Consider the following 18,717-nt stretch of genomic DNA (forward strand, 5'->3'; position numbering starts at 1 on the left):
GTCCAGTGCATTCTCCCAACTTCCGGTCCAGGACTTTGTCACTAATGGGCTCCCCGTAGCCACACGGAGCCGCCATTGGACTGTCTGGACCCCAGGAAGTAAACGGAGACGTCCCATTGGACCGTCTGGACCCCAGGAAGTAAACGGAGACGTCCCATTGGACCGTCTGGACCCCAGGAAGTAAAAGGAGAAGTCCCATTGGACCGTCTGGACCCCAGGAAGTAAACGGAGACGTCCCATTGGACCGTCTGGACCCCAGGAAGTGAACGGAGACGTTTGTAAACGGAACAGTTTTTTTCTAACGACAGAGAACACGTTAACCGTTCTCGTCTTGTTCTTTTATCGGATTCTCCTCCGTCACCGTGGAGACGGTAAATCTGGAGGACACGCCCCCTTCCGGAGACACGCCCCCTATTGGAGCCACGCCCCCTATTGGAGCCACGCCTCCTCCTGAAGCCACACCTCCTCCTGAAGCCACGCCCCCTCCTGAAGCCACACCTCCTCCTGAAGCCACGCCCCCTCCTGAAGCCACGCCTCCTCCTGAAGACACGCCCCCTCCTGGAGCCACGCCCCCTCCTGGAGCCTGGATGTTAAACCTAGATGTGTCATGTCCAGGTTGGTCATGTGACCCAGGAGGGTCATGTGACCCAGGGGGCTGTCCCTTGCCGTTCTGAGTGACCTCCATGACCTCCATGACCAGACCTTCATCATCATCATCTTCATCAGCCGTTTCCACCGCTGGGCTGATGAACACCTGACTGATGCAGAGTCTCTGTCTCCTGCTGGAAATATATAAATACATATATATATAAATATATATATAAATACATATATAAATATATGATGCTGAGTCTCTGTCTCCTGCTGGAAATATATAAATACATATATATATAAATATATATATGAATACATATATAAATATATGATGCTGAGTCTCTGTCTCCTGCTGGAAATATATAAATATATATATAAATATATAAATTCTTATATAAATACATATATAAATACAGATATAAATACAGATATGAATACAGATATATATAACTACATATATAAAATACAGATATAAATACAGATATGAATACAGATACATATAACTACATATATAAAATACAGATAAATACATATATAAATAAATACATATATAAATATATGATGCTGAGTCTGTCTCCTGCTGTAAATACAGATCAAAACGATGTTCGCGGCTCACGACTAAAACGGCGCCGGTCGCAGCCTTCGAGTGGGAGTGGTCTAACCTGCGAGGGGAGTGGTCTAAACTGCGAGGGGAGTGGCCTAACCTGCGAGGGGAGTGGTCTAGTGCCAGGATGTCGCTGCAGCTCTTGGAACGGCCCAACTCGTCCTCCTCCTCCTCCTCATTGGTCAGTGTCTTATTCTTGGCCCCGCCCACCTCGCCCCAAATGGTCGACAGGCTCTTCTTCTTCTTCTTCTTCTTCTTCTTCTTGGCCTTCTCTCCGATCTCCCTGATGACCGTGCTGTAGTCCTCCGCCTCCTCCGACAGGAAGTTGAAGATGTCGATGACGGAGGGGCGGGGCTTATAGGCCTCCACCGCCGCGGGGGGAGGGAGGAGGGGCAGGGGGCGTGGCTGCTCGGGCTGCAGCGGCGGGAAACGCTGCTGCTGGCGATGTCGGCGTTTCCTCATCACCTGTGGGGAATATTTCTGATTGGTTAATTGATTCTTTATTTAAGTATCATGCGTCTAAAGCTGAGAAGCCCAGCCCATATGGATTTACATGACACTTTTTACACTTTACATAAACAATGGCGATCATTGTTTGCAAACTGCTGTCATGTTGGTTTAGATCCTTATACAAGGATAACATACATAACATACATAACATACAACATAGAATAAGATACCATAAAATAAAATCCACCATCAGGCCTGTGACAGGAGACACATTGTCTTTATACTCCAGGCTCCAGAAACAAACTGCTGTCCTAAATACTTCAGTATCAAAATAACAACTCTAACTTTAACCGTTGAAGAATATTTGGAATCAATGTGTTGATGTAGATCGGCTAGTTGAACTATTTTAAAAGGTTTCACAAAATAGTCAAACGAAAGCAATAAGTTACACCCGCACACTGTGTATTTGCTCTGTACTGTACTGAGTATTGTCTTATTTCATCAAGCAACGTTTCGGTCCCTACGGACCTTCCTCAGGTCTGACGAATGTTTCTTTGCATCACACAAAGAAACATGTTTTTTTGAACATACGTCACCTTCTTGTGGGCGGAGACGACCATGTGGACGTTCCAGCTGAAGAACAGAGACAGCCAGGCCAGACCCATGTAGATCCAGAGTTCCACCCCGATGCGATACAGCCTGGGGTAATTAATCTGTGGATTCACCCCTAATAAACATATATATATACACGTTAATATAATTACAGACCCATGTAGATCAATAACTACCCTGATGCGATACAGCCTGGGGTAATTCATCTGCGGATTCACCCCTAATAAACATATATACTGTATATACGTTAATATAATTATAGACCCATGTAGATCCATAACTACCCTGATACGATATACAGTCTGTGTAGGAGTGGCTGGTATCAATGGACTAGTGGGGCTCAGCCCTCCCTATCTTATGGAGTAAAGATGAGAAAGTATTATTAAAATGTTTTAGAATAGATACTTTTATATTCTGGTATAATCTAAAGCAGCAACAGCATCAAATAGTTACAAGAAAAACACAAAATAGGACAAAATGGGCTTTTTTTAATCAGCCCAAAAGGCTTCCATTGGCTTTCATTGCGTTGAATGATTGACAGCTGACATGACACGCCTGCTTGGTTTAAATCTCTCAACCCCAGAGCCAATAGAGGGCTCTGCTCAGCCCTAAGGCCCGCCTCAGGCCGTGAGGTCACTGGCTTTTGACCAATCACATGCAGTGCCTGCTCGGTTGGAGGAAACACATGGACTCACTGGGTTCCCCCAGGAGGAAGTCACTAATGTTGCTCTGGAGAGGGAAGTCTGGAGCACTCTGGTGGAGCTGTTGCCCCCGCGACCCGACTACGGATAAGCGGTTTCCAGGTAACTCCATCCTTCTATCATAACTATTATAATATCTATATTAATATATCATCTATAGATATACAGTAGGCCTATATAATATACCTGCTACATAGTCTCCAAAGCCCACGGTGGTCAGGGTGATGAAGGAGAAGTAAAGTCCTTCCAGATAACTCCATCCTTCTACAGACATGAAGACGAACGGAGGAATGAGCAGATGTACGACCAGACCCCACAGGAGGAACAGAGCTGTGCACGTGACCTGTACCTTTCTCTGTACACGCGCACACACACACACACACACACACACACACACACACACACACACACACACACACACACAAAAAGCACTGCAGTCAAATAGGGTATTGTCAAGTGTGTTTGGAAATTCGCAGGGGGAAAGCTAAGCCAGAGCCACTCTTCTATTAGATGGCTCTGAGCTAAGCTAGCTAAGGCAGGCATTTATTACATCACCGTGCAAGTGTTCATCGTTTACCTTAATTGGCCCATGTTTTAAAACTCCCGGGTACCTTCACTATAAACGCCTGGACAACGCTCCACACGTCCCAAACTCTTCTCTCTTCTGGATATATGGAACTATCATTGCAGTCAAAACTACAGCCTCACTCCCAATCTATATTATTATGGAATGAACTTCCCATTACAGTCAGAACTACAGACTCACTCGCAATCTATATTATTATGGAATGAACTTCCCATTACAGTCAGAACTACAGATTCACTCCCAAATTCCCAATCTTCCACCGTAGTCTGAAAACCCACCTCTTCAGACTTTAGCGCGTAGCGACCTTACAGGCAACCTATGTACCTTAGATAGCATTTCATGTAGACATAGCACTCTATAATGTATACTCATAGTTTCACTGTACAGAACAGATATTCTACTGTTCTAGGATCAGCTAAGAACCTAACATCCGTCTATGTATTTGATGTATTAAATTGCTCTGGATTAAATTGTAAATTTGTAAATTTGTAAATTTGTAAATTTGTAAATTTGTAAATTGCGTGTGTGTGTGTGTGTGTGTGTGTGTGTGTGTGTGTGTGTGTGTGTGTGTGTGTGTGCGTGTGCGTGTGCGCGTGTGCGTGCGTGCGTGTTCTTACCACAGACAGGCCTTTCCGGATCAGAACCTGAGACAGACGTTTGGCTCGGTCTCCGAAGAACGATCCAAGTTCACTGATCCACACCAGGCAGAGAGGAATCCCACACAGACCGTAGAGGATGGTGAAGATACGACCACCGGAGGTCTTTGGAGCTACGTTACCATAACCTGTAAATATAACATTAATACAATCTGATCCACAGCAGACAGAGAGGGATTCCACACAGACCGTACAGTAAATATGATATTAATACAATCTGATCTACAGCAGACAGAGAGGGATTCCACACAGACCGTACAGTAAATATAACATTAATACAATCTGATCCACAGCAGACAGAGAGGGATTCCACACAGACCGTACAGTAAATATGATATTAATACAATCTGATCTACAGCAGACAGAGAGGGATTCCACACAGACCGTACAGTAAATATAATATTAATACAATCTGATCCACAGCAGACAGAGAGGGATTCCACACAGACCGTACAGTAAATATGATATTAATACAATCTGATCTACAGCAGACAGAGAGGGATTCCACACAGACCGTACAGTAAATATAACATTAATACAATCTGATCCACAGCAGACAGAGAGGGATTCCACACAGACCGTACAGTAAATATAATACCAGTAAGAGAGAATGGGCTAATAGCATATTTGACCTACTATTACAGGCCTATAGCCTTAGGCCATTTTCTTTTAAGTGCCACATGATCAACGTTAAATAACAAGCGCTTGTAGATCATCTATTTTCACAAGTTTATTTATACATCTTTTGACAGTTTGGCCAATGTGTTTGACACGTTTTTAAAGTATAGCTTGTTCACTACTTTTGTGTGTGTGAGTGTGTGTGTGTGTGTGTGTGTGTGTGTGTGTGTGTGTGTGTGTGTGTGTGTGTGTGTGTGTGTGTGTGTGTGTGTGTGCCCATAGCACTTACCCTACCCCCTTAGATAGCATTTCTGTAGACTTAGATAGCATTTGATACAGACTTATAGCATGTTATGTAGATAGCACTATAATTGCATTGTATATAGTCATAGCACGCCATAGTACATATGTATAACATAGTAGTATATATATATAGTTTATATGTATAGTCTCATTATATAGATATTCCACTGTTACGTTCTTAGCTTACGCATGTTTCATGATAAATGTTTTTTTGTGATGTCGCTCTGGATTAAGAGCGTCTGCTAAATGCCTAAATTGTAAATTGTAAATTGTGTGTGTGTGTGTGTGCATGCATGCATGCATGCATGCGTGCGTGCGTGCGTGCGTGCGTGCGTGCGTGCGTGCGTGCGCGTGCGTACCTACCTATAGTAGTAACTATGGTAGAAGCAAAGATCACAGAGCTGCCCCACCCCCAGGGGCCCCAGCCCCACCCCCAGGGGCCCCATCCCCACCCCCAGGGGCCCCAGGGGCCCCAGCATACCTACCTATAGTAGTAACTATGGTAGAGGCAAAGATCACAGAGCTGCCCCAGCCCCAGGGGCCCCAGCGGCTCCAGCTGGTATCTTCATCTCCTCTGATGGTCACTCCTTGTCCTGCAGCGTCTGACACCACCTGCAGGGGGAGACACAACACCCGTTTATAATTGATTGATTGATTGATTATGTTATTAACAGACTTGTTTACACTGCAGGGTCTTCCATGTTCAATTCATCACAGCATTTAAAGACGTACAGACATTGGCTATATAGAAGTGTCTATTTGTACGTCTCTAAATGTTATGATGAATTGAACATGGTGGACCCTGTTGTAAACAAGTGTAATGCTTTATATGGTGTCGTCCACTCACAGTTAACAGTCTCTGTATTGAGTTTGTGCTTGAAATGTGCTGTAATTCTGCAAACTGTTAATAAACACTTCAATCAATCAATCAATCAATACAGATATAGACTTCTATGCAAAAAGAATCATCGTACATTTGAACAAAGAAAAATGTGTAATCTTTTACAGGGGCTAGTTTTGAATTGCAGTGCTCTTTGCGTACAGTTGTTAGAAACGTAATATTGTTTTTGTATTTCTGAGGTATCAAAGCCACGCCCCCTAGCGTGGAAGACACGCCCACACTTTCCCTACAAGGACATTTTCCTGTACTGAATTGTGTTTATTGTAATAGCTCTGAATCATAGCAATCTCTCTGTCTGTCTCTCTCTCTCTCTCTCTCTCTCTCTGTCTCTCTCTCTGTCTCTCTGTGTCTCTCTCTCTCTCTCTCTCTCTCTCTCTCTCTCTCTCTCTCTCTCTCTCTCCAGTGTTGCCAGGTTATAAAGCAAAGAGAAATAAGCAACCAGGTCTAAGAAAATAAGCCTGAAAGAAGCAACTGCACTACTATAGGCAAGGTGAGAAGTTTGAGCATTCAACCCTTTAAACATTTACATTTTAAACATTTGGAAACAAAATAAGCAGTTTAAACCCCCCCCCCCCCCCCCCCCTCCCTCGCAAACAACCTATTAAAAATAAGTGACTTCAGAAAAACAAGTCCAAAGGCGCTTCAGCAGACATGGCAACTCTCTCTCTCTCTCTCTCTCTCTCTCTCTCTCTCTCTCTCTCTCTCTCTCTCTCTCTCTCTCTCTCACACACACAGCAGTTGGACACGCCCTGTGCAAATATGTGTGGCTGAACACACACACGCACACACACACACACACACACACACACACACACACACACACACACACACAGTCTGCTTAACAAAGAGAGTCTCTTTACTTTAAGAACAATATTATGTTTGTAATGAACTCTATTCTCTTCATAACTTCACTAACAATATACTGTCTAACCCTAACCCTAACCCTAACATGATATTATGTTTGTAATGAACTCTATTCTCTTCATAACTTCACTAACAATATACTGTCTAACCCTAACCCTAACCCTAACATGATATTATGTTTCTAATGAACTCTATTCTCTTCATAACTTCACTAACAATACTGTCTAACCCTAACCCTAACATGATATTATGTTTGTAATGAACTCTATTCTCTTCATAACTTCACTAACAATATACTGTCTAACCCTAACCCTAACATGATATTATGTTTCTAATGAACTCTATTCTCTTCATAACTTCACTAACAATACTGTCTAACCCTAACCCTAACCCTAACATGATATTATGTTTCTAATGAACTCTATTCTCTTCATAACTTTACTAACATACTGTCTAACCCTAACCCTAACATGATATTATGTTTCTAATGAACTCTATTCTCTTCATAACTTCACTAACAATACTGTCTTCAACAAGTTAACACTGGAGTTTAGTTATTATTATTATTATTATTATTATTAATTATCTTCATAATAATATAGTTTAGTTTTAAACTAACTAACATCATTCCTTCATTACAGAATTACAGGAACTAAAATATTTATGTGATAGATGTTTTTACTTCATGTTATTATTCTCTAGAACCTGCAGAACGGGTTCTGGTTCTGACGCACAATACATAACACTCTGGGGAGTGTGTGTGTGTGTGTGTGTGTGTGTGTGTGTGTGTGTGTGTGTGTGTGTGTGTGTGTGTGTGTGTGTGTGTGTGTGTGTGTGTGTGTGTGTGTGTGTGTCCCATTCGTACACTCTCAGAGTCACAGACCCGTATAAGGGTCCATTTGGTTCCATGTGTTACACTCTCAGAGTCACAGACCCGTAAGGGTCCATTTGGTTCCATGTGTTACACTCTCAGAGTCACAGACCCATAAGGGTCCATTTGGTTCCATGTGTTACACTCTCAGAGTCACAGACCCGTAAGGGTCCATTTGGTTCCATGTGTTACACTCTCAGAGTCACAGACCCATAAGGGTCCATTTGGTTCCATGTGTTACACTCTCAGAGTCACAGACCCATAAGGGTCCATTTGGTTCCATGTGTTACACTCTCAGAGTCACAGACCCATAAGGGTCCATTTGGTTCCATGTGTTACACTCTCAGAGTCACAGACCCATAAGGGTCCATTTGGTTCCATGTGTTACACTCTCAGAGTCACAGACCCATAAGGGTCCATTTGGTTACATGTTAACACCCATAAGGGTCCATTTGGTTCCATGTGTTACACTCTCAGAGTCACAGACCCGTAAGGGTCCATTTGGTTACATGTTAACACCCATAAGGGTCCATTTGGTTCCATGTGTTACACTCTCAGAGTCACAGACCCATAAGGGTCCATTTGGTTCCATGTGTTACACTCTCAGAGTCACAGACCCATAAGGGTCCATTTGGTTCCATGTGTTACACTCTCAGAGTCACAGACCCGTAAGGGTCCATTTGGTTCCATGTGTTACACTCTCAGAGTCACAGACCCATAAGGGTCCATTTGGTTCCATGTGTTACACTCTCAGAGTCACAGACCCGTAAGGGTCCATTTGGTTACATGTTTACACTCTCAGAGTCACAGACCCGTAAGGGTCCATTTGGTTCCATGTGTTACACTCTCAGAGTCACAGACCCGTAAGGGTCCATTTGGTTACATGTTTACACTCTCAGAGTCACAGACCCATAAGGGTCCATTTGGTTCCATGTGTTACACTCTCAGAGTCACAGACCCATAAGGGTCCATTTGGTTCCATGTGTTACACTCTCAGAGTCACAGACCCATAAGGGTCCATTTGGTTCCATGTGTTACACTCTCAGAGTCACAGACCCATAAGGGTCCATTTGGTTCCATGTGTTACACTCTCAGAGTCACAGACCCGTAAGGGTCCATTTGGTTACATGTTTACACTCTCAGAGTCACAGACCCGTAAGGGTCCATTTGGTTCCATGTGTTACACTCTCAGAGTCACAGACCCATAAGGGTCCATTTGGTTCCATGTGTTACACTCTCAGAGTCACAGACCCATAAGGGTCCATTTGGTTACATGTTTACACTCTCAGAGTCACAGACCCGTAAGGGTCCATTTGGTTCCATGTGTTACACTCTCAGAGTCACAGACCCATAAGGGTCCATTTGGTTCCATGTGTTACACTCTCAGAGTCACAGACCCGTAAGGGTCCATTTGGTTCCATTTGTACACTCTCAGAGTCACAGACCCATAAGGGTCCATTTGGTTCCATTTGTACACTCTCAGAGTCACAGACCCATAAGGGTCCATTTGGTTCCATTTGTACACTCTCAGAGTCACAGACCCATAAGGGTCCATTTGGTTCCATTTGTACACTCTCAGAGTCACAGACCCATAAGGGTCCATTTGGTTCCATGTGTTACACTCTCAGAGTCACAGACCCGTATAAGGGTCCATTTGGTTACATGTTTACACTCTCAGAGTCACAGACCCATAAGGGTCCATTTGGTTACATGTGTTACACTCTCAGAGTCACAGACCCGTAAGGGTCCATTTGGTTCCATGTGTTACACTCTCAGAGTCACAGACCCATAAGGGTCCATTTGGTTCCATGTGTTACACTCTCAGAGTCACAGACCCATAAGGGTCCATTTGGTTCCATGTGTTACACTCTCAGAGTCACAGACCCGTATAAGGGTTCATTTGGTGTCAACAAGCTGAGAGAATGCATGTGAACTGACGCTCATTATTATTTTCCTCCGTATATTCGACGTATGTCCACCGTATCCAGATTCTTCTTTATCACTGCAATGGTAGCTCTGAATGCCACAGACGGAAAGCAGTCTAAGTCCACACTATTGATCCATAATGTATAAAACAGTCTAAGTCCACACTATTGATCCATAATGTATAAAACAGTCTAAGTCCACACTATTGATCCATAATGTATAAAACAGTCTAAGTCCACACTATTGATCCATAATGTATAAAACAGTCTAAGTCCACACTATTGATCCATAATGTATAAAACAGTCTAAGTCCACACTATTGATCCATAATGTATAAAACAGTCTAAGTCCACACTATTGATCCATAATGTATAAAACAGTCTAAGTCCACACTATTGATCCATAATGTATAAAACAGTCTAAGTCCACACTATTGATCCATAATGTATAAAACAGTCTAAGTCCACACTATTGATCCATAATGTATAAATGATAGATAAGGGTTCAGGACAACGAGGCCTTTTCGTGGAGGGGTCAGAATGACATTCTGACTCGTCTATTCCAAAGCCCCCTCGGGTACGTTAGTAAACTATTATCAGCAGTGGTTTAACATTTCTTTCAGTGGATAGATCTTGTTGAGCTGGTAATTTTGACCCCTGATATAAACAGTATATATTATATAAACATTATACCTCCTCTAGTCCATTATATATTTATATGATATAAACAGTATATATTATATAAACATTATACCTCCTCTAGTCCGTACCTCCAGAATGTGATCCAGGTCGCTGGTCGTTAAGCAGGAGTACGTCTTCAATATGTCCTTCTTGGCTTCCACATACCTGTAGAATACATATGAATATACACGCAATACATATAAAATACATACGAATATACATGCAATACATATAAAATACATACGAATATACATGCAATACATATAAAATACATACGAATATACATGCAATACATATAAAATACATACGAATATACATGCAATACATATAAAATACATACGAATATACATGCAATACATATAAAATACATACGAATATACATGCAATACATATAAAATACATACGAATATACATGCAATACATATAAAATACATACGAATATACATGCAATACATATAAAATACATACGAATATACATGCAATACATATAAAATACATACGAATATACATGCAATACATATAAAATACATACGAATATACATGCAATACATATAAAATACATACGAATATACATGCAATACATATAAAATACATACGAATATACATGCAATACATATAAAATACATACGAATATACATGCAATACATATAAAATACATACGAATATACATGCAATACATATAAAATACATACGAATATACATGCAATACATATAAAATACATACGAATATACATGCAATACATATAAAATACATACGAATATACATGCAATACATATAAAATACATACGAATATACATGCAATACATATAAAATACATACGAATATACACGCAATACATATAAAATACATACGAATATACATGCAATACATATAAAATACATACGAATATACATGCAATACATATAAAATACATACGAATATACATGCAATACATATAAAATACATACGAATATACACGCAATACATATAAAATACATACGAATATACATGCAATACATATAAAATACATACGAATATACATGCAATACATATAAAATACATACGAATATACATGCAATACATATAAAATTACATACGAATATACATGCAATACATATAAAATACATACGAATATACATGCAATACATATAAAATACATACGAATATACACTGCAATACATATAAAATACATACGAATATACATGCAATACATATAAAATACATACGAATATACATGCAATACATATAAAATACATACGAATATACATGCAATACATATAAAATACATACGAATATACATGCAATACATATAAAATACATACGAATATACATGCAATACATATAAAATACATACGAATATACATGCAATACATATAAAATACATACGAATATACATGCAATACATATAAAATACATACGAATATACATGCAATACATATAAAATACATACGAATATACATGCAATACATATAAAATACATACGAATATACATGCAATACATATAAAATACATACGAATATACATGCAATACATATAAAATACATACGAATATACATGCAATACATATAAAATACATACGAATATACATGCAATACATATAAAATACATACGAATATACACGCAATACATATAAAATACATACGAATATACATGCAATACATATAAAATACATACGAATATACATGCAATACATATAAAATACATACGAATATACATGCAATACATATAAAATACATACGAATATACACGCAATACATATAAAATACATACGAATATACATGCAATACATATAAAATACATACGAATATACATGCAATACATATAAAATACATACGAATATACATGCAATACATATAAAATACATAAGAATATACATGCAATACATATAAAATACATAAGAATATACATGCAATACATATAAAATACATACGAATATACATGCAATACATATAAAATACATACGAATATACATGCAATACATATAAAATACATAAGAATATACATGCAATACATATAAAATACATACGAATATACATGCAATACATATAAAATACATACGAATATACATGCAATACATATAAAATACATACGAATATACATGCAATACATATAAAATACATACGAATATACATGCAATACATATAAAATACATACGAATATACATGCAATACATATAAAATACATACGAATATACATGCAATACATATAAAATACATACGAATATACATGCAATACATATAAAATACATACGAATATACATGCAATACATATAAAATACATACGAATATACATGCAATACATATAAAATACATACGAATATACATGCAATACATATAAAATACATACGAATATACATGCAATACATATAAAATACATACGAATATACACGCAATACATATAAAATACATACGAATATACATGCAATACATATAAAATACATACGAATATACATGCAATACATATAAAATACATACGAATATACATGCAATACATATAAAATACATACGAATATACACGCAATACATATAAAATACATACGAATATACATGCAATACATATAAAATACATACGAATATACATGCAATACATATAAAATACATACGAATATACATGCAATACATATAAAATACATAAGAATATACATGCAATACATATAAAATACATAAGAATATACATGCAATACATATAAAATACATACGAATATACATGCAATACATATAAAATACATACGAATATACATGCAATACATATAAAATACATAAGAATATACATGCAATACATATAAAATACATACGAATATACATGCAATACATATAAAATACATACGAATATACATGCAATACATATAAAATACATACGAATATACATGCAATACATATAAAATACATACGAATATACATGCAATACATATAAAATACATACGAATATACATGCAATACATATAAAATACATAAGAATATACACGCAATACATATAAAATACATAAGAATATACACGCAATACATATAAAATACATACGAATATACATGTTAAAGTAAGAAGTATTCAGTATGTCCCTCTCTTAGCTTCCACATACCTGGCTGTAGCCTCCTCCCAGTTCAATAACTTACAGAATAACCTATAGAATATAGACATACCTGTAGCCTCCTCCCAGTTCAATAACTTACAGAATAACCTATAGAATATAGACATAGCTGTAGCCTCCTCCCAGTTCAATAACTTACAGAATAACCTATAGAATATAGACATACCTGTAGCCTCCTCCCAGTTCAATAACTTACAGAATAACCTATAGAATATAAACATACCTGTAGCCTCCTCCCAGTTCAATAACTTATAGAATATAGACATACCTGTAGCCTCCTCCCAGTTCAATAACTTATAGAATAACCTATAGAATATCTTCCTTACCTGGCTGTAGCCTCCTCCCAGTTCAATAACTAATAGAATAACCTATAGAATATAGACATACCTGTAGCCTCCTCCCAGTTCAATAACTAATAGAATAACCTATAGAATATAGACATAGCTGTAGCCTCCTCCCAGTTCAATAACTTATAGAATAGCCTATAGAATATAGACATACCTGTAGCCTCCTCCCAGTTCAATAACTTATAGAATAGCCTATAGAATATCTTCCTTACCTAGCTGTAGCCTCCTCCCAGTTCAATAACTTATAGAATAGCCTATAGAATATCTTCCTTACCTGGCTGTAGCCTCCTCCCAGTTGGGCTCCTCTAGGATCTGGAAGATGGCCGCTCCGATGGACAGGTAGAAGATGATACATGACGTGAGGAAGGGACCCTTATCTCCTGCCATGACGACGCCACGATAATTATGCTACCGTAGCCTCCTACTGCTGCCCTGCATCCTGTCTACTGTAGCTCCACTCCCTCAGGTAGAGCTGTGGAACTCAGGTAGAAAGCAGCTGTGGAACTATAGCGTAGTCACTCAGGTAGAAAGCAGCTGTGGAACTAGCGTAGTCACTCAGGTAGAAAGCAGCTGTGGAACTAGTGTAGTCACTCAGGTAGAGAGGAGCTGTGATAGGAGTGTGTATAGGTTGGGGAAAGGAGGAGCCAGGGGGAGTGTAGCTCAGGTACAGGAGCTGTGGGGGTGGGGGTAGGGACGGGTAGGCTCATTCAGGTTCTGTATTGTGTATTATATCTGATAGGAGGGACTATAGGCGGTAGGAGTGGTCTAGTAGGTGTGTGTGTGTGTGTGTGTGTGTGTGTGTGTGTGTGTGTGTGTGTGTGTGTGTGTGTGTGTCTGCATTCCAGTCTGTGACCACATGGCCTGCGTGTGTGTTGCTACATGCATGTCTGCTGCGACTCAGACAATAGGCAGGCAGCCGTAAACTGTGTGATTATAGTCAATCCACTTTATTTTCTAAAACACGTTAAAACAACAGTGTTGAAACTAAGTGCTGTATACTCACACATCTCTCTGTTTTTACTAAAACTACAACATGACGTCACTGAGCCAAGGTGGTAAGAGACTCACCCTAAACACATCTCTCTGTTTTTACTAAAACTACAACATGACGTCACTGAGCCGCGGTGGTAAGAGACTCACAGCTCACCCCAAACACATCTCTCTGTTTTTACTAAAACTACAACATGACATCACTGAGCCGCGGTGGTAAGAGACTCACCGCTCACCCAAACACACCTCTCTGTTTTTACTAAAACTACAACATGACGTCACTGAGCCGCGGTGGTAAGAGACTCACCGCTCACCCAAACACACCTCTCTGTTTTTACTAAAACTACAACATGACGTCACTGAGCCGCGGTGGTAAGAGACTCACCGCTCACCCAAACACACCTCTCTTTGTTTTTACTAAAACTACAACATGACGTCACTGAGCCGCGGTGGTAAGAGACTCACCGCTCACCCAAACACACCTCTCTGTTTTTACTAAAACTACAACATGACGTCACTGAGCCGCGGTGGTAAGAGACTCACCGCTCACCCAAACACACCTCTCTGTTTTTACTAAAACTACAACATGACGTCACTGAGCCGTGGTGGTAAGAGACTCACCGCTCACCCAAACACACCTCTCTGTTTTTACTAAAACTACAACATGACGTCACTGAGCCGTGGTGGTAAGAGACTCACCTCTCACCCCAAACACACCTCTCTGTTTTTACTAAAACTACAACATGACGTCACTGAGCCGCGGTGGTAAGAGACTCACCGCTCACCCAAACACACCTCTCTGTTTTTACTAAAACTACAACATGACGTCACTGAGCCGCGGTGGTAAGAGACTCACCGCTCACCCAAACACATCTCTCTGTTTTTACTAAAACTACAACATGACGTCACTGAGCCGCGGTGGTAAGAGACTCACCTCTCACCCCAAACACACCTCTCTGTTTTTACTAAAACTACAACATGACGTCACTGAGCCGCGGTGGTAAGAGACTCACCGCTCACCCAAACACACCTCTCTGTTTTTACTAAAACTACAACATGACGTCACTGAGCCGCGGTGGTAAGAGACTCACCGCTCACCCAAACACACCTCTCTGTTTTTACTAAAACTACAACATGACGTCACTGAGCCGCGGTGGTAAGAGACTCACCGCTCACCCAAACACACCTCTCTGTTTTTACTAAAACTACAACATGACGTCACTGAGCCGCGGTGGTAAGAGACTCACCGCTCACCCAAACACACCTCTCTGTTTTTACTAAAACTACAACATGACGTCACTGAGCCGCGGTGGTAAGAGACTCACCGCTCACCCAAACACACCTCTCTGTTTTTACTAAAACTACAACATGACGTCACTGAGCCGCGGTGGTAAGAGACTCACCGCTCACCCAAACACACCTCTCTGTTTTTACTAAAACTACAACATGACGTCACTGAGCCGCGGTGGTAAGAGACTCACCGCTCACCCAAACACACCTCTCTGTTTTTACTAAAACTACAACATGACGTCACTGAGCCGCGGTGGTAAGAGACTCACCGCTCACCCAAACACACCTCTCTGTTTTTACTAAAACTACAACATGACGTCACTGAGCCGCGGTGGTAAGAGACTCACCGCTCACCCAAACACATCTCTCTGTTTATACTAACCACCGTTTCGGAGGTCACCTTATCGTCTGACAATCCAACTTTCACCCCAAATTGTTCATGTCATGTCTATGAATTGATTGCATAGGTCCTAAATGGAAACAATTAAGGTAATGTCCCTTTTAGACTGATCGTGTTTTACTCTGGACATAAACCAGAGGCAGAGAGAATGGGGAAGACATTAGGATATTAAACTAGCAGAAACCAGAGAGAATGGGGAAGACAATAGGATATTAAACTATAGCAGAAACCAGAGAGAATGGGCCTATTTTACCTACTATTACAGGCCTAGCGTAGGCCATTTTCTTTTAAGTGCCACATGATCAACGTTAAATAACAAGTGCTTGTAGATCATCTATTTTCACAAGTTTATTTATACATCTTTTGACAGTTTGGCCAATGTGTTTGACACGTTTTTAAAGTATAGTTTGTTCACTATACTTTTGTGTGTGTGTGTGTGTGTGTGTGTGTGTGTGTGTGTGTGTGTGTGTGTGTGTGTGTGTGTGTGTGTGTGTGTGTGTGTGTGTGTGTGTGAGACAGTTGGTGTTATCAGCCTCCAGGCAGAAGGCTGGTGGGTGGATATATTCTGTTCTGCGCGATAATACATGTATGTACAGTAAGTACACTGTCCTATAGTTTACTGCAGGGCTGGACTGAGACAATAATTCGACCCGGACATTTTCGCAGAATCTGGCCCCGCCTGGCCCACCACAACCAGCGTGCAGATACTCTACCGAATTTTCGGGTCAAGGCCCATATTATACAAATAGTTGAAATGCATGCCCTTAACACCATATTTACAGTACAACATAACGCTACACTGTCTCTCTGCATTCTATGATCCTATAGTTTACTGTCTCTCTGCATTCTATATGATCCTATAGTTTACTGTCTCTCTGCATTCTATGATCCTATAGTTTACTGTCTCTCTGCATTCTATGATCCTATAGTTTACTGTCTCTCTGCATTCTATGATCCTATAGTTTACTGTCTCTCTGCATTCTATGATCCTATAGTTTACTGTCTCTCTGCATTCTATGATCCTATAGTTTACTGTCTCTCTGCATTCTATGATCCTATAGTTTACTGTCTCTCTGCATTCTATGATCCTATAGTTTACTGTCTCTCTGCATTCTATGATCCTATAGTTTACTGTCTCTCTGCATTCTGTATGATCCTATAGTTTACTGTCTCTCTGCATTCTATGATCCTATAGTTTACTGTCTCTCTGCATTCTATATGATCCTATAGTTTACTGTCTCTCTGCATTCTATGATCCTATAGTTTACTGTCTCTCTGCATTCTGTATGATCCTATAGTTTACTGTCTCTCTGCATTCTATGATCCTATAGTTTACTGTCTCTCTGCATTCTGTATGATCCTATAGTTTACTGTCTCTCTGCATTCTATGATCCTATAGTTTACTGTCTCTCTGCATTTTATGATCCTATAGTTTACTGTATCTCTGCATTCTATGATCCTAGAGTTTACTGTCTCTCTGCATTCTATGATCCTATAGTTTACTGTCTCTCTGCATTCTATGATCCTATAGTTTACTGTCTCTCTGCATTCTATGATCCTATAGTTTACTGTCTCTCTGCATTCTATGATCCTATAGTTTACTGTCTCTCTGCATTCTATGTATGTGTTTACAGTGTTTCCACTATATGTCACTGCGGATAAAGAGTGTCTGATAAATGACTACATTATGATCTTGGTGTCTTTCAGTAGATTTGGCTGGGGGACACCCCTCCCCCCCCCTCCCCCCAGAGGGAGGGGTCCTCAGGGGACATCCCACCCGTTGGGTGATTCGTCATGTGACACCCTGCTGGGAGCTGCAGTTTGACACCGTCAGCCTGACAGTTGTAAGTTGTGACGAGAAAAGAGAAGTGTGTTTATGTGGACTATTATTGGGATGTAACAGCAAGCAGGACACCAACACACTCACTCAGGTAACACACACACACACACACACACACACACACACACACACACACACACACACACACACACACACACACACACACACACACACACACACACACACACACACGTTCATGTTCATGTTCATGTACCCTGAGCGGTGTGTGGGTGGGTGTCTGTTCAAGATGTCTTACTTACACAGAGTAAGTGTGTCTCACTTTGTAACAAATACGTCTCTAAATGTGGACATAAATAAATGAGTGCATGTGAATGTAGTGTGTTGCATATCATTATAATAAATATAGGCCTAGTTAGCATCTAATTATCATAATGACATCCAGCTCCCATGTGCCATAT

At 40.0% G+C, this 18,717-nt stretch overlaps 1 protein-coding gene across 1 annotated transcript; it reads right to left on the reverse strand.

Annotated features, from left to right (window-relative positions):
- Positions 1 to 316: 316 nt before the first annotated feature.
- Positions 317 to 14,389, reverse strand: LOC310856043 (potassium channel subfamily K member 5-like; the record flags this gene model as incomplete). The annotated part of the gene is made up of 9 exons (XM_083761261.1): positions 14,357 to 14,389; positions 14,053 to 14,250; positions 10,456 to 10,531; positions 5,610 to 5,736; positions 4,165 to 4,331; positions 3,148 to 3,316; positions 2,245 to 2,375; positions 1,299 to 1,663; positions 317 to 782 (listed from the first exon to the last, which is right to left on the reverse strand). Exons 2-9 carry the CDS (start codon positions 14,163 to 14,165, stop codon positions 317 to 319), a joined length of 1,614 nt encoding a protein of 537 aa, XP_083617387.1. The 5' UTR covers positions 14,166 to 14,250; positions 14,357 to 14,389.
- Between the last annotated feature and the right edge of the window lie 4,328 nt (positions 14,390 to 18,717).

Source organism: Protomyctophum parallelum (genome assembly GCF_964188405.1).
Source record: "Protomyctophum parallelum genome assembly, chromosome: 3".
Classification (NCBI taxonomy): domain Eukaryota; kingdom Metazoa; phylum Chordata; class Actinopteri; order Myctophiformes; family Myctophidae; genus Protomyctophum; species Protomyctophum parallelum.